Source organism: Antennarius striatus, chromosome 19 (genome assembly GCF_040054535.1).
Source record: "Antennarius striatus isolate MH-2024 chromosome 19, ASM4005453v1, whole genome shotgun sequence".
Lineage (NCBI taxonomy): Eukaryota > Metazoa > Chordata > Actinopteri > Lophiiformes > Antennariidae > Antennarius > Antennarius striatus.
In genome coordinates this window covers 11,227,763-11,249,859 of record NC_090794.1, presented here as the reverse complement: position 1 = coordinate 11,249,859, position 22,097 = coordinate 11,227,763, and the positions used below count along the sequence as shown (strand labels likewise).

The window sequence follows — 22,097 nt, the reverse complement described above, 5'->3', positions numbered from 1 at the left end:
ACAAACAGGTAGGATGGAAGCTGTGTTCTCTTGTAATAACACTGGGAGATACTATAATGGAGATTCAAGCAATTGGATTTAACTGTGTATATTTACAATTCTAAAATATCTTGATAGCAGTACTAAATAAATCCCCAAAAGTAGAGTGAGCCTGCTGGGCCTGCAGACCTGTGTGGCAACATCTGTCTGCAAATAGTTGTAGGGGAGATGCTAACCTAGCAGACTTGTCACACACACGCTTAACATTCTTTGTAACATGCAAATAGTGGGTGTGTTTTTGTGCTTGTGTTCATTCTGTGTTTTTCTTTTACGCACATGCACGTTGGTAATTAATTATTATTATTATTATTATTATTGTTACACTAAACACTAAGCCGTGTAAGAAAAGTAGACTGAAGTCCTGTTATCAGTAGCACACAGTTGTCTTTTCTCTTTGTGTGCATAATCTGTCTTGTGATTAAGCGTTAGGCACACAAATCGACCTTCAGCTACACAAAGTCAGTGCTCTGGGAGGGTTTCTTTCTCTGTGTGGTGAATGTGGCTCTTTAATAGTGTGTACATCAGAGGTAATAATGCTCTAGTCTATAGTATAGAGCATTATTCCTTCCTGCAGTATAGAGCCTATACTGCAGAAAGGAAATGTGTACATGTTGACTTAAGCGCTCTGATTCATAGTAAAAATAGGTTGATTTGCACAATTAAAGAGCTGATACCAATTTGATAATGTTTTTGAGTCTCCAGCTGTGTGTTCATGTACACATGTAATAATATTTGACACCAACAACAATATGCCTTACTAATAGCTGTCATCACAGCTGCATATGCGTTAGTATGGTTGTGTCTATGTGTGATGTACTGGTGGATGTATGTGTGTGTGTATGTGTGTGTGTGTGTGTGTGTATTAGTGTGAAAAGCAACACAACAAAGTGTTTATGTTTTAAGTGGCAGCTGTGAACTGAATGCTGCTCTTGGACAAAGCCTCTGCTGTCTCCTCTCACAGCTGAGCCCGGTGCGTGATGCAGTAGCGATGCAGTACTATGTACGTGGTATGCTGATGTCAGTGGAAGTGTGTGTGTGTGTGTGTGTGTGTGTGTGTGTGTGTGTGTGTGTGCGTGTGTGTTTATTTGCTTTAACATCTCACTGGATCGTCAGACTAGCATCCCCTCAGCCCTCGTTTGCAATCGTCCATTAACCCTGAAGAATGCATCTTCCTCTTCATTTCGGTGCACATGCAGTAACATAAACACACCCTGGAGCTGGTGGAGATTAATTTGTGTTACTGAAGGGTTCATCATCAGGGTGGTGAGGAGAGGGCTGTTGAGGGGGCTCGAAATAGGGCACTGTGTTTGAAAAGCATTGTCTCTTAATCACCTTTCTACTGTCATCATCGTTTCATCCAGCGTTGTAAATCAGTGTTTCATGATAAATCCGAAGAGTAGTTCATATCAGTACGATGTCAGGAAAATGTATTGCTTTTTGTTTTACAAAAATCAATACATTCATTTACCATAAGTCATTCAAAACATGATCAAAATGGCAGCTTAACACTTAACTTTCACACTAAACATGATGGCAAAATCATAGATTTGGTAAAATTTTGATTTTGAGAAGTTCTTTAAGGGCGATACAATAAATAAAGTCCTGACTGTATACAGAAGTTGCCAATCACAAGTGAAGGCCTCAGGTGGAACGCTAAAGTCGAACTCTCATTTTCAAAGACATCATGTTAGGGTCAAAGTTTCGATGTTATTGATGTGCCGACGGTCGCCTGAGAAACTTATCTGAGGATGAAGGTACAGTGGCAGGTCAAAGGTCAGTCATGTTGACACTGATGTGATACTTTTGTGGAAAATCCTGATCAGACTCTCCACAGGAAACAGAGCTTGACAAAGTTATGCTTTAAGATCTGTGGCCTTGTATGAACATTTCAACCACAAATACTTGAAGACTGGCAGGAACAGGACACCAAGATAACGGTTATCAGATCTGAGTTAAGCAAACTAATGTTAGACCCAATACATGTTAGAGTAAACAGGACACATGTCAGTGTGTCAATAACTACTGTCAAGTCGATTCACCAGTCATTTAGTTATAAGATAAACAGCTGTGTTTATTTATGTAAACCTGTCAAAATCATTATATTGAACAGTATCTGAGGAGAGGTTAGAAATTTTATTAGTGTTATAGTTGCTGCTTGTTGCAGAGTACAGGTTAGCAGAGCCAGACGGTTTCATAAGAAACACATACTGTAGGTTTGATACGATACTGAGAAATACTAAACTTTTCATAAACTTCAAACAATAAAGGCTGCCATGCCCAAGTAATATCAATAAATTACATTATTAGCTAGAAGGAACAAATACTTCTTTTTTTTTTTTTTTGAAAAGTCCAAACAAACAAACTGCAAAATAAAGTCTTGTCACTGTCATCAGACTGTGGCACCATAAACCATAAGTTTATCAGTCATGTGGTCAGATGATTGTTGCATATTTTACAACTGCGTAAGAGGAATCCAAAGTTCGAGGCAGATTGAGTCGGAGAAAAAAGTCTGACGTGGCCTAACTGTTTATTTGAGACCCTTTTAGAATCCGTTTTCAAATAGCTTTGCCTTTATTTAAATAATTATGTGCTGAACGAAGGTGTTAACCTGCTCTCCTCCTGATCTGGCATTTTCCCTTGACCCTCACCTTGAGTTGCTATTTTTACACCTATTGATCTCCCCTATTGAACCTATAATCCATGCTTGACCTTGATGTTTATTTGTATTCATTAGTTAATTTTAATAGGTTTTGTTTCTATTTTATGATATTTGTCCCCATCAGGATTGAATTTATGACATCATAGGTCAGAAATATACGCAGCAAAGCAGGCAGCAGATTCCAGCCATTCAGCAACCATTATTCAAGCCATGATGACGGGGAAGGTGGAGCCTGGTACCCCCCTTCCCCCTACACACACACACACACACACACACACACACACACACACACACACACACACACACACACACACACACACACACACACACACACACACACACACATTCTATTTTATACATGTCCCTCCTCCACTGTCCCACGCACATTAAAAATTACACTCTTTTGTCTTTATCTTCTCCTACACACCTCCCTGTGATTCCCTCTCCTCTCCTCCCTCTCTCTATCTGTCGCTCCCCCCCCCCTCTCTCTGCCTCTCTTATACACACACCCCTCCTCTTGTGTGCCACTGCAAAGTAGAGCGAGAGCAAGGAGACACTCGTTCATTTTTTTTTTTCGTCTGCAGACTTGCTCAGTCTTTTCTGGTCTGCACGGAGGCAAAGGGAGGTTTCTTTTTTCTTGCCTCTCATTATCACCGAGTCCATTTATTCATTGAAGGGAGGAGTGCAAAAGAGTGACAGAGCAGGGGAGAGACAGGGGGAGAAGCAGGACTCTCGCCCCACCTGTCTGTCTTAAAAGGGGAAGAGGAAAAAGAGGGCTCATATTGGGGAGAGGGAAGGAGGCGCCATGGGTCAGCTGTGCTGCTTCCCTTTTTCCCAAGCAGAAGAGAAAATCAGTAAGTATCTCCTGCTCCTGTCTTCATGCGTGGGTGTGTGTTATTGAAGAAACCAGTAGGATTGATACACTCAGCAGTGCCGTGTGTGCAGAGGGACCATAGAGGGGAATTCGACTGTACTCTGTGGGTCATTTAATGACAAGTGTCTGCGTCTCTGACTGTCTGTGACCTACAGACGAGGAAGGGCTGTGTCTGTTGGAGTGTCACCCTGCAGCTCTTATGCGCTTCTAGGGTTGTGTCTGTGGAGGTATTATATCAATGAATGATGTTCTGCTGCATGGGGAACTAGTTGCCATGTTAATAGTTCCGTTAAGTGTGGTTATACCCCTCTACAGAATATCTCAAATTCGAAGTGTGTTCTAAGGGCTTTTATTGAATCTGTTTAATGTCTCCAAATATTAAAAAACTCATAGTTGCTCATCGGAGATTTCTTGAAAACTGATAAAAGTCACATTTACCCTAACTGTTTCCTCACTTAAACTCCTAGATTCTGAAAACTCAAAAAAGTGCAGTTGAATCTTTGTTTCCTGCATTTAAAGCCCATTTTTTGAAAATATTAAATTTAAATATAACAATCTAAAATCCTCATGAAGTGATTGAGGGACAACGGGTGGATTGTTGTGAAATTTTCATATTTTGTTTTTCTCAATGAAGGAAATACCGAAGTTTTCACCAAATGCTGTATTTGAAAAGAATTAGTCATCAGTTTTGACAATTTTGAATAAGTTTTAAAAACAAGCAATCAAGCTCATCGCAAGTAGCAGTGAAATATATGTCACCAAATACCAGGACTACAACAACAGATTGGTGGTGACTCACTTCAGTTTTCGTTCAGTGTATTAAATCAAACAAATGATTACAAATTTCATTTCTTATTGAGCGGCAAAAGTTGAAGCATGACTTGTGCACATTATGATGTTGATGCTGTGATATATTGTGCAGCCACATTGTGAATTGTGTATAAATACTCGCTCTTGTGCAGCATACGAACACTTCTGAAATCATGACCCTAGCTCCGGTCACCATTAGAAACTCAACATGACTTCTGTATGTTAGTTGATTAGTCGTTGGAATGTTGATTGGTTGTTTGTGGGCTGTTGAAGTTATTTGTGAGTTGTTGGTTGTTATTTTGTTGATTGGTTGGTTGCTGGATTGATTTACAAAGAAGTGGGCAGTTGCTTGGTTGGTTGGATTTTGGGGGAGTGGCTGGTTGGATGTTGGAGGTAGTTGTTGGCTGCAGGTGAAAACACATAACTTTGGCGCGCCTCCTCCTTTAACATGGTCAGATTTAAAGTCTTTACACTAACTTTACTGGAACAATGACTTGGTGGCAAGTCGAACGTGGGTCAAGCATGAAGTGAAACCTATGTGGGCCAAGTAAAGACATTTTAACATTTAAATAAACAAATAAATCGAAATAATCCTAGTTTTCCCAGAAATACATCATTTCCATTCACAGTTAAATTTGCAGATAATGTTTGAGTTCAAAACTGAATTAGTGGATATTAGTGCAAATTTCATCCTAAATAACCACTGACTTCACTTCGGTGAGTAAAGAACACAGTTTGTCAATGGACAAACATTAAAAAACATTATTATGGTGTCAAACAGTAGATTGGACGGAAACCTTAAAACAGCTTCAATGGTGCGTTTTTATTTGGCGCATTTGTCCAATAAGCATGTGGCACAGATCAGCCAGACATCTCCACATCTCCACGACCACAACTTTTTCTGGATGACTGATGTTTGATGTTAACGGACATTTGTCACGCAAAATCATCAGCAGTAAAGGTAGACTAGCAGTAAAGATGCTCATTTTCTTATGTGATGGTGATGATGGTAAATGTTGCTCTGCTTCTGCTCTTATTGGATGAAATGAGCTCTTGAGGATAATTAGTGATGCAGCTAGCAGTCTGATTACAGCTTTAAGCAGCAAATCCCCTCATTCAGTAGAAGCTGCACCAGAACAGTTTGTACTATGTTGTACTATGTTCATAGTTGTTGTGATTTGTCCACTACTGTGGTTTGATACACAGTATATTATAAAAAAAGATCACAATGTTTTTAGAGAAGATGATTGATTGTCTTTTCATCGGCAGGTTAGTTCATTTTAAAAAATTGTGATTACTCACCATTTTTCTCGCTACAGCCTGAGAATGACATGTCGCCTATGGCTCATGGTTTGTTTTTTTGTTTTTTTAAGAGTTTGGCCCTGATTTACAAGTAAGTTTTCATTCAGTAGAATTCAGCAGAATTCTGTTTGCCATGCACTTTTGGGGAAGTAAATTGGATGAGTTACTTGTGCATCCAGACTTTCATTCTAGTGGAAGACATTGATCTTATTTATATAAACTAATAGAAAAACATGTCTGTTTTATTAAAAGTTTTTTTTCTGAGTGAGTTATAGTGGCTTCATACCACTGGGTTGGATTAATAATTCAACAAGGATACCAGGTAATAAAGCGATTCAATCATTTATGGCCTGTGCAGTGTTTGGGTTTATAACATCACCATCATAAATCCTAACTTTGGCACCAGCTGAAATGGCAACTCTGAAAATAGGTGCTGTGTGCATGTGTGTGTTAGAGACACAAATATTGAACTGGGCTGCAGTTCACACGTGACTGTGTACATTGCTCTGCTCCTTACAGCTTCTCTTGCATTTTCTCTACTCTGTCCTTCTCGTCTCTCCCCCTCTTTGTCCCCCTCTTTCCCCGCTTGCAGCTGCATTGCTATAAACAGTCAAGCCACCGTGCCCTACTTCTGAGTACGGAGAAATGGAGAGAGAAAGAGGCAATAATGACGCAGGGAGTGATGAATAATAAGGCGAAGTGGATGGAATCTCTTACAAAGAAATGGTGACATTGAGATAAAGGATAAGGAGAGGAGGTGGTACCCGGACCATATGAGGAGAGAGTTTCTAGGTCAGATGCTGCCCCTGTGATAATGACAGTTACCCGTGTGACCACAGCCAGACGTGTGTGTGTGTGTGTGTGTGTGTGTGTGTGTGTGTGTGTGTGTGTGTGTGTGTGTGTGTGTGTGTGTGTGTGTGTGTGTGTGTGTGTGTGTGTGTGTGTGTGTGTGTGTGTGTGTGTGTGTGTGTGTGTGTGTGTGTGTGCGTGCGTGTGCGTGTGCAGTATGTCAACCATGACCAATGTTACAAGCTGTCGCCACACGCAACCAAGCACACAAAAACAAACACCCACAGAATCAATTACTTCTTATGAAGTACATTTAGCTGATATGGAGAAGATCTAGGCAAGCATTGCATTTGGGAGAAAACTATCAGTTATCTTTTTTCGTTGGTTATTTTTATTGTTGGTAAGGCAGACATTGCTTTGGTGCTAAGGTGATATATATCAAGTGGGATTTCTAAATCCAGCTAGGGAGGAGTTCTACACAATTCTGGCTCATGACCACTCATTTTGAAAAGCTGCTAATTAGGCAAGACAGAACTTGAACATCAGTAGAACAGAGGGCTGAATTATTTTTTTCTTACATGCTAATTAATGTGTCTACAAAACAGAAATAGTATACTGTATTTTTCGATTATTATAACAGGAAGAGAAGTAAGTAAAACAAAATAAAAGGACAGGATAAGAAGGATGGTGGAAGGTAGTAATTTAGATTCCTTTGAGATATTTTAACTCAGATAATTTTGCTGAAAGGCTAAGATTTGGTGGATTGGATTATTTGAAGATTGGGTTGTTGTGGTTCAAATCAATGTTAATGCAGTTCTGATTAAGACATCCTTTTTTCCCTTAATCAAGCCTCTGCTAGGGTTGCTATTTGAATGCTTTAGTTTGATTCTCTTTGAAATTTCCCCCCATTCCAATGCTGCAGTCACTCTAAATACCTGAAATGTTGAAATTCTTAGCTCCTGTCCTAAAATTCTTGAGATCTGTAGTTTTTTGTGGAGTCACTGAGCAGAAAAAGTCGAACCTGAATACTGACCGCTTTTGCCCTGAAGTCATGTCCCGATATGGAGGACAGAAGCACAGCTGGGCTCTGATGCTTCACCGGGGAGGGGGGGCGGACTAATGGTTTGTTATGTGAGGTTAAATGGAAGTAGCAGAAGCGTAATTATTTAGTGGACTTGTTTACTGCTTTGTCTTCTAACTTTGATTGTGCAGAGCTCTGGCTGATTGCTGCCTTAGTCTCTGTAGGTGAAGACTGTTCAAGTGAGATGCATTGCAGAATGAAACCAATGCGCCTGCAGGAGCTGCAGCTGGGAGCACATTCAGACATAAGTAATAGTGGTGAGCCTGTTGGGTCCCGGGTGAGATGGAGACAAATTGGTGTTCTTGTGTTGCTTTATTTTATAAAATGATGAAAAGACAAACACTGGGGAAAATACACGATATCACGTTTAGTCTCAGCGGGGCTCTGGCGCGCTGATGGAAGCTCAGGCGGCTCTTGTTACGCTTTTGTGTGTTAGCGGAACAGGCACCAAAAAGATGTCAAATCAAAGCCCAGTGTGTGTTTAATTTTGCCTGTTGTCATTTCATGCCAGAGAGCCCAGGATGTTGATTTGATCTCTCCCCCAGCTGCACAGGCTTAATGTCTGCCTCCTATGTCCGACCTCTGTGCCAAATGTTGAGAGTTTTTTTTTGGTTTGTGTTTTTCCATCCCGTGCATCGGTTTGTCTTTTTGCCGATTTTAACTTCAGCTTTACTGATATTATTTTTATGAAGCTTTGTGAAAGACTGGTAACATTGGCCAAGAAAGAAAACCCTTACATTCTGGAGATTTGAATTGCAGGGTGCATAATAAATAATTTTTCAGTCTTACAGTGAAAAACCTCTCTCATATTATCTCATATTACCTCCTTCCTCGAGAAAAGGGTGGTTTGTTGGGGAAACTAAAAAGTGAATAAGAGGGAATCTGCAGATTAAAGCATTGTTCTGTTAATTCTTCATGGTGGTTTTATTCTGAAGCAGCAAGTGACACACTCACACAAACCTGCACGACGATTACATAATGGTGGATTTGTGCAAATTCAGACAAATGTGTATCAGACACCCACCTCCAACACTTCTATGCATGACAAGACAGAAGGCGATGTATCCGTGTCACTGCATTTCAACCTGGAGTTCAAACTCACACCATATATACTTTAATTTGAGTCATAATATATTAAAATTATAATAATAGCAAGAAGAAAATTCTCCCCTAAAGGTTTTGGAAAATAAATATGGATGTACAGTATATCCATGGATCAGGCTGATAGGTTACTGGTGAATGAAATGGGCTGAAACGTCTCCCGTTAGGAGAAAAAAACACATTTATGTATAAGGCACAGGAGCTTAACTTCATTATTTAAATCACAGGATTAAAAATTGATAATTGATGTTTGTTCTTATGTGATCCAAAAGGTTGCACACAATTCTATGATACAGAGAAGCTTTTTACAGCGAGGCAACCGTCCTCATGAGGACTCCTGAGCTCCTTCAGAGCTCCCTGTTAATGCTTATTTCAGCAGCTGAATCATATGGAGACCTTGCTCTGCATCATCGATGTTCGCTACTTAAATACCCAACAGTATTTGCTGCGGGGACATTAGTGCTTGCGTGATAAAGGCTGAAACACAGCTTCTCTAATCATCAAAGTAAATCATTAACACAGGAAAACACTATAAAGGAGTCCCAAGGAGATGGGCTTTATGTAAAATGCACTCAGGTATAGTCAACTACTGGTGGGTGGATAATTATGTGTATGCTTGGTTTCTACCATCCACACGTATCTAACATTGTCGAGGTATGTGTTATCTTCATGTCCTTCTAGTTGAGCTTTTTTTCCGGCTTTTCGTTGTGAGTGATAGCTAGGAACGGGAGAGGGATAAAAACATAAAATATTCACATTGAGCAGAGGGTCGGTGTGTGAACTGAACCCAGGCAGCTGCAGGGAAGACTCACCACACAAACGCTCTACCGGCTGAATCGATTCTGAAGGTATCATTTTTAATGCTGTTCTTACAATTTGGCAGGATGGAGATGCTGGTGTATCCGTCACTGGAATACATCAACAGCCATTAGGTACAGAGCCTTGACTTTTTGGACAGCCATTCACTCCAGAGGACAAATTTAGTTGACATTGGAAATCCTATGGCTTTTTTCAAGTGCTGCCAAGTGTTTGCATACCAACACAATAAACTAAAACGACTTACATAGTTAATACACACTATATTGCTACAAGTATTTGCTCTCCTGCCTTCACAGATCTACAAATTCAAGTGGCATCTCATTCTTAAACCATAAGATTCAATATGTCGGTCCACCCTTCACAGCTAATCTCCTCTATGAATGTTTTCCATGAGGTCTAGGAGTGTATTTAGTGGAATTGTTGACCAATCTTTCAGAATTTTGCAGGAGAAGACCTGCCTTGCAATATCCTCTCCAATTCATCTCAAAGATGTTCTATCAGGTTGAGGTCAGTCAAGTTCTTCAACACCAACCCTGTTCATCCATGTCTTTGTGGACTGTTCTCCTGGCAACTGCCAGACTCATCCATCAGATTGCCAGATGGAGAATTCATCTGGCATTTGTTCATCACTCCAGAGAACAAGCCTCCGCTGTTCTAGAGTCTAGTTTAGGCGCGTTTTACACCACTGCGTCCAACGCTTGGTGATGTAGGACTTGGATACAGCTGCTCAGATGTGGAAACCATTCAATGAAGCTCTCTCTGTACTGTCCTTCAGCTAGAAGATGATGACATGAAGTTTGGAACTCTGTAGCCACGGACTAATAAAGTTGGCAACCTCTGCGCACTACCCTCATCGTCTCGTAACCCCACTCTGATTTTACATGCCCTACCACTTGGCTGAGTTGCTATTGTTCCCAACTGCTTCCACTTTGTTATAGTACTACTCAGTTAATTGTGGAATATTTAGGAGTGAAGATATTTACCTACTCACATATTCCAGTAATGAAACTTATTGCACAGGTGGCATCTTACCACGCCCTGAGAGTGACCCATTCTTTCACACTTGTGTAGAAGAAGCCTGTAGCTTGAGCTTATCGCCATTGGCCATGAAAGTGATTAGAACACCAAAATTGATTTGGATAGCTGAGCAAAATGTTTTGTAGGATTATAGCTGCTAAACACCAGCATGTTATCATTCAGAGCCACTAGTATGCCAATATTATCATTTAGCTGAAAGAGCAGCTTGCTTTGCTGTACATTATTACTGTCTGTGGAGTCTAAAGGGACAATAAATTGCGTCTGGTTTAGATGTGGTATTTTGTTGAATGAACAATGGGACTACACTATTGCGTGAAAACACGTCTGACATGTTTCTTAGTGTCACAATACTGAAAACAGCTGCTTCACAGGGATTTTCATCGCTACCAAATCAATTTACTCTGTCTTGTCTCTGTTAGTGTTATATGAAGGTGCGCTATATGGCTGCACATCACCTCAGGCCGGTCAGGCTATCCTTAAGTCTTCATCATTCTGATCATAACACTTTGAAGGCGTGACAGTGAAAATAGAGCTTTGAAAGAGTTCGCCTTCCATTGATGGATGCAATTGTCATCTATGAAATTGTCCGTCAGTACACTGTTGGAGGGAATGGAGCTGTACATTTCCTGGTAACAACACTTTGAATCCTATTTTTCTTAAAAACAGATAAATTGTCAGAAAAAAATTTTCTACTGAAATGTGTTTTATATATATATATATATATATATATATATATATATATATATATATATATATATATATATATATATATATATATATATATATACATATATATATATATATATATATATATATATATATATATAATTACACAAATTTTGGGAATTTAATGCAGATAATGTTTTCTTTCCTGAGTAATTGTCGTTCAATAAAAATAATGGGAATTAGGATTAGCCCTTTGCTAGTTCAATGATATGAGTTTTTAAATTTATTTATTTTATATTATTTGTCCAATGGGGTGAATTCTGGTGGGATCCTGGCGGAACCGTGAGCTGCCATAAAGGTGCTTATGTGGCAAATTGGGATCGAGTGTCTTGCTGAAGGATACTTGTTAACCTGCAGGGGGCTGCGGATCGAATAACTGACCTTTGGTTAAGTGGATGGCCGCATTACCTCCCGCATCCGTTTTCCTGATCTTCATTTGGATGTTTTCTCCTTGATTGTAAACTTTAAACATAATAATCCATAAATAGCTCTTCATTAGTGAGTATGTAACCTTAATACGAGCCATTTAGTACAGAGTGAGTATGAATGTGTTTACTGGGCTGCAGTTAGTACTGCATCTTGTGTCTGAAACAGCCTCTGGTATTTCCTCAGTGAACCGGTCCAACATCCGCTCTTTACCCTCCGGCTGCACAGCGTCTGTCAACCCCGCAGTCTTCGTCTTCCACATCGCTGTCAACAGCCTCAGATGCTGCATCCATTTTGTCCTTGTCTTTTTTGTACTTCCAACTTCTTTTCAGGGGGTTTCATGTTGTGCAATAAGCCTTTCCTTTCCTCCAGTCTTTCTCCTTTTTAGTCTCCACCTTTACCCTAGCTTTTCATACTCCTCTTCACCAACCCATGACTCAGTTACGTGTTGTCCTCATTCTCCTGCTAAGTATGCTGCTACATTTTTTTTTGCCTAGAAACTACCGTAGCTTTTTTGAGATCAGTTAGTCAGCAGTGAGAAGACATCGTAATAGGTGATTAGGCTGGATTGTAAATAGAATTAGTTCATCTGCTGCATCCATTGAATGTGATTCAGGCATAAACAGGATTATTATACATCTTTTGGTGCTGTAGAGGTAAATATGCAGTGCATGTGTGTGAGTGTCATCGTAAGACAGCGCCTGCACCTGAAAATTACAACATCCACCATCATGGAAAATTCAAAGTATTGAAAGCAGATGGCTAAAAAATTTGGCTCACTTCAACAGAATGTCAGTAGTGATCCACGCAGGAAATCGACTCTATTAGAAATGGATAAAGAACAAGATAAATAGCATCATCGGGGAGTTTGAAGTTATGAAGGTAAAAGCTTCCGACATGGGACAAAATATATAAATCAAAGGGATCGTTCTCCAATAAAAGTCCACAGGTTAAATAAGGCAGAGTAAAGCAGCGACGCCGGGAATGAATAGAAGCAGACACACAGTAGTTGTCACTTGACATTGTGCAGAGTGGCAGCTTTGAGCAGGAAGAATCATAATTCCAAACACAGCATCTATGCATTAACAACTCTAACCTGCGGCAACAAATCCTCAAAAAAATCAGACAGATGACAGAGAAAGTGAAAAAGAGATGCAGCTTGTGGCAGTATAGCTTTTTGTGTCTTCAATTGTTTGTTAGCTTTAGAGGTTTATCTGTTCAATATTATTTTAATATATATAATCCCTTAGCAATGGTAATAACTTGTGCTTTAAAAAAATATACTAATTTGTATTGGACATTTGATGTTGAATTATGGATTATTGTCTCTTCATTTTGTAAGTTATAGTGTATATAAGGGTTATACTGATAGAGTAGTTAAAGCTCCTTCATTGAACAGTCAGCCTCAGCTCATCAAAGCAGTAGACCAGCCAGCCTGCCCACAAACTGTAAGAGAGAAATGAAGACACAGCCTTGCTGTATTGCTTTTGGGCAGACAACAGTGCATCCTATGCTAATACCATTTCCTCTACGGGTTTACCTGGAATCTGCTAATTGGCTTCGTAAATGCCATATGGCTAAGAGGTTTAATTTGTCTGTGGGCAAGTTAGCACTGTGGTAAAAGAGGCCAAGACTGAGTTTAATTCAGTCATCCTGCACCTTTAAAGTTCCCAACTCCTCAATCATTTTAATTCTCAGGGATTCCCATTTGCTCACATGTGCTCCAGTGTTGTCCTCATTGCAAGCAGGAAAAACTTTGAAGACATCAAAAGTGATATTTGAAAAGAGAGTCTCAGACACAGCAGTCAACGGATGAGGGAATGATGAGCCTGAGTGAGAGTAAGAGCAGCAAAGAAGAAAGTAAATCAGATGGAAGAGAGGAGAAGATTGACTGATAAGAAGAAACAGATGTGAGAGAGGAGGACACTTCGGGGAAGACGAGAGCAAAGCCTGCCAAAAAAATCTGATGGAAGTCAGTAAAACCTCCGATGTTGTTAAAAACTTAAAGTGCCTGTCTGGTCCTCGTCCTGTCACCATGACAACACTGCTAGCAAGAAAGACAGAAAAAGTATGAGGTTGGAGACGGATTAATGGAAATGAGTCCACAAGTTGAAGAGAGAGGAAATGAGCTTTGAGAAATTAATTATTGTGCTAGAAGGTGTTTGGAATGCTGTCTAATGTGTGTTTGTGTATGTGTGTGTGTCAGACAAAGATAAGTGTAGCAGTGGAATCGTTCTGTCGTCAGTAAGAGAAGCTTATCAGTGTGTGTTGAACGGGTACAGAGGGCAGCTTTACTGCAGCTCGGCTGTCATTAATACCTTAAACGTGTTCGCATGTTTGGTACGGCAGATCCAAAGTCAAACACACCTCATTTAGATGATAAACACACAGAACAGACCTTTGACAAGCTAGAAGCTGTTTACGTCATGTCACAAATTAATATTTCCATGTATTTTCGTAAAGGAGGTGAAGGAGACAAAATTACTTGAATTATTTATTTAATCCTCTTCATCTGTTTGCATTTATTGTCCACTATAAATTATCTTGTTTGGCATCCTCTGCCATAAAACCTGCTTACATATGCTCTATTTTTACAATGCAGAGTTATGCCACTTCTGGTGATACAGTAATGAGTGGGTTTGACTGTCGGTTCTTCCTCAGACTATGCATGCATCCTTTTTAGTCATCATGCTGCCCGTGATCTTTGAAATCACCCTGTGGAAGCAGACAAAGAGGCTTTTATGTACTGCACAGCTTCAGTAGTGTATGAAATCCACACAGCATCCAGATATCTGTGTGTGTGTGTGTGTGTGTGTCTTTGTTTAATATTTGGTGTTTGTGCTTGTGTTGCAGATTTGGCTCAGAACCCACTCCATGTGAGACGTTCAAGTATGTTTTCCTCCTCATATCCTATGACTGCAATCAAAACCTTTCATTTCAAACGCTGTCATAATGTAATCTAGTCAGAATGTCATCCCCCCTATAATACTCAAATTTGAGATCATTGATTACTTTCAATAACTTCCAGAATGCTTTCATTACAAGATCTTTTTAATGTTGTTCTGAATCATATACATTCACAGTAATATTTTTCCAGAAACAATCAGTAATTGTTATCAAATTTATCTAATATTGAGTAATTCCATCCCATCTTGTCTCAACAGCGTTCTGTGGTCGCCTGTCATTTCCCTTCTGCTAATATCATATTTCTCAACCGTATTAATTTCACATCCCTATCAGCTTAAATTCAGTTAACTTAACAGATCCAAAGGAGAGCAGTCTTGTCTGGAAGAGAACAGGAAGTGATTACTGAAGCTGTCCATCAGCCGTGCTCCTGCTCCTGTTTTATAATGGCCTTGTGTTTTCTTACACTGGAGGCTCCTTGAACAAGGCAGTCCCTTTACCATTGCCTGATAGTAATTGCTCTTTGTTTTATTTATTTGCAAACATTTGCAAGCAAATATTTTATTGTACACATGAAATTAAGGCCTATTAAGATGACTTTAAATGTTTTTAGCATGTTTACATACTGCTGTGGATGCTTTAGCTTGTCCATTGATCCAAACCACAAACCTGTGTTCGCTACTTTCTGTTTATTGTGAAAATTATGATTCATGGAGATTAAAAATCATTTCCCTGATAGTTAAACTGGCAAACAGAAAAATACATATACAGGTAGTCGTCGACTTACGACCTATGCAACTTACGACCGATCGACTTTACGACCACAATGTCCGGGTAGGGCGGGGCATTCCCTCCAGCCACAGTACTCACGCTCTGAGGCTCCCGCGCTCTCTTCAGTCCCCACGGCGCACACACGCTGTTCAGTCACACTGAGATCAGCAGCCCAGCCCACTACTGATGGGCTGGGCTGCTTAGGAGGCTGTGACGGAGAAATGTATGAATGGCGTATGGAAAAACTGTCAAGCGTTACGTGAACTCTTCTGCTGGATTTGAAAGTGACGAAGAACTTGATCAGATTCGGGAGAAAATAGTGAAACTGGCAAAAAACCTCTCCTTGGAGAACTCACGAATGATCGCGCTGTATGAAGAACTAATCGCGCTGGAAGAAGAAAGAGTGGAAGAAGAAGAGAGAAGAGAAGCAGAGAAAGAACAGGAGGAAACAGAAAAAATGTTCACCACCAAAGGCTTGTCAGAAGGCTTTTCCCTGTTAAATAAACTCCGTGCACACTTTGAAGAAATGGACATAGAACATAGAAACATTTGCAAGGATTGAACGGATGGCAAACGACGCTTTCCGTCCATATCATGAAATTTATGAGGAGAAAAAGAAACGAACAATTCAGACAAAGCTCACAATGATTATGAAAAGATCGTCTCCCGCTCCCACCAACCCACACGCTGCCCCAGCTGACGATCCGGACGACCCCCAGCCAAGAACCAGCGCTGCTGGATTTAATTTTTACGTAAGAGTCGATTTACGACCAAGTCGAGTTACGACCAATCTGTCGGTCCCAATTGCGGTCGTAAGTCGACGACTACCTGTACTTGGTTACACATGGTTCTGCAATAATGGTGCCTTCAGAAATGTGCATTACCCAGGCTCTGTGCACTCATGCTAACAAGATAACGAGTCAGATGGTGCCTCTCCTCCTCAGCCTGGAGGATGAAGCATCCATGCTTTTCCAACTGTTTTAATGTGGCCTCATCAGACTGCAGGACAGTTTTCCACTTTACATTAGTTGATATAAAATGAACTCTGGTCCAGAGATGCTGCAGCTTTTAAGGATCTGGTTTATACAAGCTTTTTTCTCTACATATTGAATTTCAACTTGATTGATGGATGAAACAACAAATTGTTCACAGACAATGGCTATTGAAATTGATCCTGAGGCAGTGAGATCACTACAAAATCCTGCCTCACTGTTTGCGTTCAAAGATTTTGTGATATCTTTGGATGTGTGTCTGCGAAGTCCGGTTCAGCAGCATCCAGTGCAGAAGGTAGATGCATGCACAAAACTTTCATGGCTACCATTGCCTTAGGTTATTTTTTCCTCAATGTTTGTCGGTCAGTATGTTTGTTTGTGGGACTACACAAAATCCAATGGATGGTTTTCCACAAAGTTTGGTAAAAGGATGGTTGATGCCAGAACCTTTTAAAATATGATGGGAATCTGAATAAATGGCTGGATTCAGGAAAGCTAGCATTTTGTAATACTAACTTTGTTGTATATTGTAAATGTACTGTATACTTGACAAAAGTCAACTGATGCTTAAAAAAAGCAAAGTTAATACCAGGTCTTGATGTGGCCATGATTTCAATAAGTGGTTGGTTGTTTTAGTTGATTCAGTTAGAAACAACTATTGTATGATGTTGTTCCACTTATTATTTTTTGTTTGTCGAGAGGGGTAGGTATAAAATACCTGAAAACTCAAACCGTAGTCAGAGCCATGAGTCACTCAAGATGACAGTCAGGCTTGCAGATAATTGAATATTATCTCAGTGCAGCAGCAGGAGGGATGTTCAGAAAGCACAACATCTGTGCAACAACAGAACATGGTCTTAACTTCCGGTCTACTGTGTATCATATAAGGTAATGTTTGCACATGGTGTTACTATGGTTGGATGAGTAAGGGTTGTCTTTATGCCTGGGGGTCTTTACAATTCTGAATACTGTGTGCAGGCTTAATGTTTGCCATGTGACACACATGCATGGTGGTGAGGGTGAAGGTAGATTACGATGTTTATTATGTGCATTACTTAGTTTTGGCATATAGATCACTGGAACATTATGAATCCATTGGTGGCCTGTGTAACACATGCCACGACCCACTCAGACTCACTACAAACAGGTAATATGGGGCACCTTTAAGGGGGAATGATGAGCACACAAAACATGTTCCAGGACATGCTGATTCTGACCTCAGCAGCCCTCGATTGTCCTCATTCACTGCCTAGCTCGACTGTATGGGCTGTCTCCGTAATGAATAATAGAGCACCACTCCTCTTAAATACAAACAAACCTATGGGTCCATTGGGATTGTGAGATTTAAAAGATTAGCTGAGGGATTTTTCTCTTGGCCTTGATAATCAAATGTTGAGGTGGTTATAGTGTGTTTGTGAAACAGGGCAGTAATCTTTTGTGTGGATGGGTTGTTTTGGGTTGGTGAGTGACGTTCTGTCTGTCATGAGATGTTTTCCACCTCTCCTGCTCACTTTGTTTCAGATGACTTTATCTCTTCCTGATTCAACTACCAGCCAATATTGTTGCTGCATTTGGTGTTGACTTTGTTTGTGGCTGGCAGCTCAATCGTCATTCAGTGGCTTTAAATGTCATTATAGTTAAGATTTTTAATTGCATCTTAATAGACAACCAATTAGTGTACAAACACAGTGGGAAATCCAGTTTGATGAAGGATTTTAAATTCAACCTTTACGTTGTTATATAATTGATAAGATGCTCTCAGACCGCGTTTAGGAGAGTAGTGAGTACGTATATAGTGACATATCTGTTTCGGGTCATTGCTTCTCGTCTCAAGCAGCGATTTTGAGCTAGAATGCTCTGATAAAACAAATATACAAATCCAGGTGAGAAAAAAAAGTTGAGCATTTAGAAGATAAAGGTAAATGGATCCCCAGCAGTTAGTAGAGATTTATAGTCTGTTATAATGTTCACTGCGCCAGAATCAATCACACAATGTACTGAATGTTTGGGAAACAGCTGTTATATTCTTGTTTTATGCCATTAATGGCTTGTTTGTTACGCATGTGCGTCGTCAGGGCTTAAAGATTCACGTCTCATAACTGGTTTCTTCGCTTTGCTTATTGCTGCATTTGTTGGGCATATTTGAATGTCAACAGTTTATATGTCACAGTGCTATGATGGTGCAGGAAACGTCTGCACAGAAATGTTATGTGAGTGTTGGAGGTCATCGTCTCTCCACTTCAGCTCAATATGTTTTTCCGTTAGTGGGGGTTCGTGTCTCCTTTCGAGAATTTTTTTCTTTTTTTTGTTTTGAATAAGGAAATTTTACACGTCTGTGTATAATCATGCTTATTTTGTGAATGACTGATCATCTTTACCTGTAATTGAGTATGTAATCTGTAATATGTTTTGTTGTGCTCGCTCTCAGGTGGATGTCGCCGCTCCGAGCTCGATGAGGCGGAACTTCTGAGGGTTAGCAGGCGATTGGTCGAGGATGCTGTCAATCGCGCCTTGCAACAATACAAACAGGAAACACTTCAAAATGGAGGTGGGCCTAATGCCGTGACAGTGCAACCCCGTGGAAACACTGAGGAAACTGCAACAAAGACAGACACTACAGCTAACTCCACTACAGACAACAGGAAGTGATGTCATTGGACTGAGTTACAGAGACCTGGGGGGAAAAAAAGTCATCTTGAAAACATCTGCTGGACCTGGATGACAAGGTGAAGAGTCAGGAAGTCCTGTGGCGCCAAGCCTGGCCCAGCCAACTGTAACGGCTAGCCAGTCATGCTAGCTACCTGCCCACCTGACCTAGCCTGTCACTGCGCTAGTTAAATATATAATGTAGCTTGAGTTCACTGCGAGGTGACTGTCCCAAAGGTTCAGCCTATGTTTGTTATCTCACTATCTCTGGTGTCCTACATCAAACGGAAACCGCCATTCAGCGTTAGCCCAGATGTTTGCACAACAAACTCTGAAAACAGAGATGCACACGTCACTCAGCGTGACCAGTTTTCCTGAAACAACCCTTTTGGTTAACAGTTTTTGTTCGTCGTCACCCTCAGTTAGGATGGAACTCGGAATCCACAAGTTCCCTATCAGAGGAAGCCTTCTTCATTGTTTATGTTGAGGGAAATGTTTCACACCTTAGTTTAGTAATCTCTGCTGTCATCATGGATTAAAGATCACTCCGCTGCTCTTCTTTGTTGCTGATGCTGTGAGAAGAGTTTGACTGACAGAGTCTGAGCTTCAACTCTGTGACATACAGCATGTTAACTATTTTGTCGCTGGCTTTTGCAAAAAGTCTTCTTTTTTTTTTCTTCTTTTCCCTGTAAGGATTTAAAAATCTTCTTAAACTTTAACTCCCTTCTTACAGAAGATACCCTGTTTTATTTTCCTTTTCATTTCTACGTTTTTATTGTAGGAAATGATCTGATCCCAGTTATGCTTTTAGTATATTTTACTGTTAATTTAACTAAATGAGTCATGCAGAAGCAACACAGACAATCACCAGTTTCAGCTAAATTTATGAACTGAATTCAGTGATGACAGCGTTTCTAAGACCAATTTGTCAGCCCACAAATACGGTAAGGGACCAGTCTCACTGTCACGTTCAATTATGTGCACCAACTAACACTAACTTTGCTACAGATGTCAGCTGAATTGGACATCATTAACTGGAGATGGTAAAAGTAACACTGCAGCAAGACACAACAAGCTGCCACAAATGCATTTCTACTCCTTTAATACCAAACCCTAAAGCTTGTACTTGTAAATTTTTTATGAGACGTGGACAGACACTTATATCATAATCCATGCAATTGTATTTTTTGTTTTCTTCTATTTTATTGAGTTTTTATTGCATGACATTGGTTTGAACCAGCAGCAGAGCACCTGAAGTTATGTTGAGTTAGTCTCATAAATCCATTCATAAAAAGTTTGGGTTAAAGGCTCAGAAACAGGTTTAAGCTCAGCTTTCTGAGACTCAGTGTTTATTGGGAGCATGTCTTCTCATCATGAGGAGCTCATTCTGTTTTATTATTGTAATTCAGGCAATGCTGATGTCAGGGGGGGTCATCTGAGATAATCGATGGTGTCATCCGAAAACCCTCTGGCTATTAATTTCAGTGTCTTCCATCTATTTTCTTTTAATCGTGAAAATGAAATTGGCCTTTCTCACACTGCACTCCACTCCACAGCGAATGACACAAATCAGGAACGTGAGGAAGATTTATTTCGATTGAAAAAATCTTTTGGAGGCGATGAAGATTCAGCGATGAGAAGGAGTTTCCTCTGACATGACATGTTATATCTGTCATATTAGTCATTATTAACATTGACAAATCACCTCCTGTGAACAAATGCAGACATATAATTTGAAAATGAGGAAAATTACTTTTGATTTATACTTAAGGGTGGAAAAAAAGCACAAAAGTATTCATTTATTTTCACTGTTGTTTTTTTAGAAGCCAATAGATATAAACATGCTGTCAAATCAAGCCACCTCTGTTCAGAATAGCCTTAAGTCACTAAAACAAATTGATGTGATTTATTTTTTCTAAGTGCTACTGGTGACGATGTAAATGAACATTTTAGCTCCTGTGGTTGATGAAGACTCATTTTGCTGTGAGATTTGCCAAAATCTCTGAAATGTCAACCTTCAGCTAAAAAGGTTTTTTGAGTTAAACGTCAAACTTGTCCACAGTCAAACACATTTCCTGTCATTTCTGTTTGTAAATTGGTTTCTGTGAACGCAGGATGTATTTGTAGTCCTGCGAGTTTTTTTTTTTTCTTCCCATATGAAGATGTGTGAGCTGGAAAATGTTGTGTGAAGTCCACAGGAATCTTTGAAATGTCAGTAACAAAGTTGAATTGTGTTTTAAGGTGGACTTAGAACATTTTCATTTTGATCTTTTGCTGTCACCGGATCCTTAACCACCTTAAAATCCCCTTTAATACACAAGTTGTCCTGTTGGCCTGTGGAATTAATCTGTTCAGATGTTGGTGTGACTGTGATGTTTGATCAATATCTCCCCAGAGATTCCAGTCTCTCTCTGGGCCGTGTGTGTGTGTGTGTGTCTGTGCCACTGCGTGCGCGTGCGTGTGTGTGTGTGTGTGTGTGTGTGTGTGTGTGTTTCTTTCTTACCATGTGGGTGTGTTGTTTGAACTCCCTGGTAAATATTGTCCTGCCATATTTGAACAATAAAACAGGATATGAGACTGAAAACTAATATCCTTCTCCTCGTCTTTGTCACTTTGATGTGTGTCCAAGTAAGAATTAACACTCTTTACATCAAAGCAGAGGTAATACTAGGTCACCTTTATGCAAACCTATTTTAATGTGGCTTCTTCATCACTGTATTTGTGGGAGCCTTTATTTCTTAAATGTCATTTCCATGTTGGGTGATCAGCTGGTAGTCGGCTCAGCAGGCAGTGATAAAAACAAATTCTTCTCATCCTGCATTAATGGCTTTTGAGCTGGAGCAGGAAATTCTCCAGATAGTTTTTCTCTTGTTCTTTGAATGTTGCCCTCTGCCACCTCTGTGACATGTATGATGAAAATTGCATGGATGGCTGATTGTTATGTTATAAAATCCTGTGATTGGGTCTCTCATACTACAAAGGCTCTGTATCTATGAAGGATAGCATTAATTCAGACAGGCAGGCAGGAATCCAGGTCAGCTGTCATTCTCAGCCACATCAGCTGATCGCAGCTCATCACATTCATCCACCAATCAGTTGATAGCTCAGCTGATTCCCCTC

At 40.0% G+C, this 22,097-nt stretch overlaps 1 protein-coding gene across 1 annotated transcript in view; it reads left to right on the top strand.

Annotated features, from left to right (window-relative positions):
* LOC137613866 (A-kinase anchor protein 7-like) overlaps nucleotides 1-21,552 on the top strand; it is a 35,337-nt gene extending 13,785 nt beyond the window's left edge. Inside the window, exons 10-11 of the mRNA XM_068343322.1 lie at nucleotides 14,518-14,553; nucleotides 18,760-21,552. Coding sequence (XP_068199423.1) covers nucleotides 14,518-14,553; nucleotides 18,760-18,980 — 257 coding nt within the window. The 3' untranslated portion in view covers nucleotides 18,981-21,552. The remainder of the gene's footprint in view (nucleotides 1-14,517; nucleotides 14,554-18,759) is intronic.
* Nucleotides 21,553-22,097: the final 545 nt, after the last annotated feature.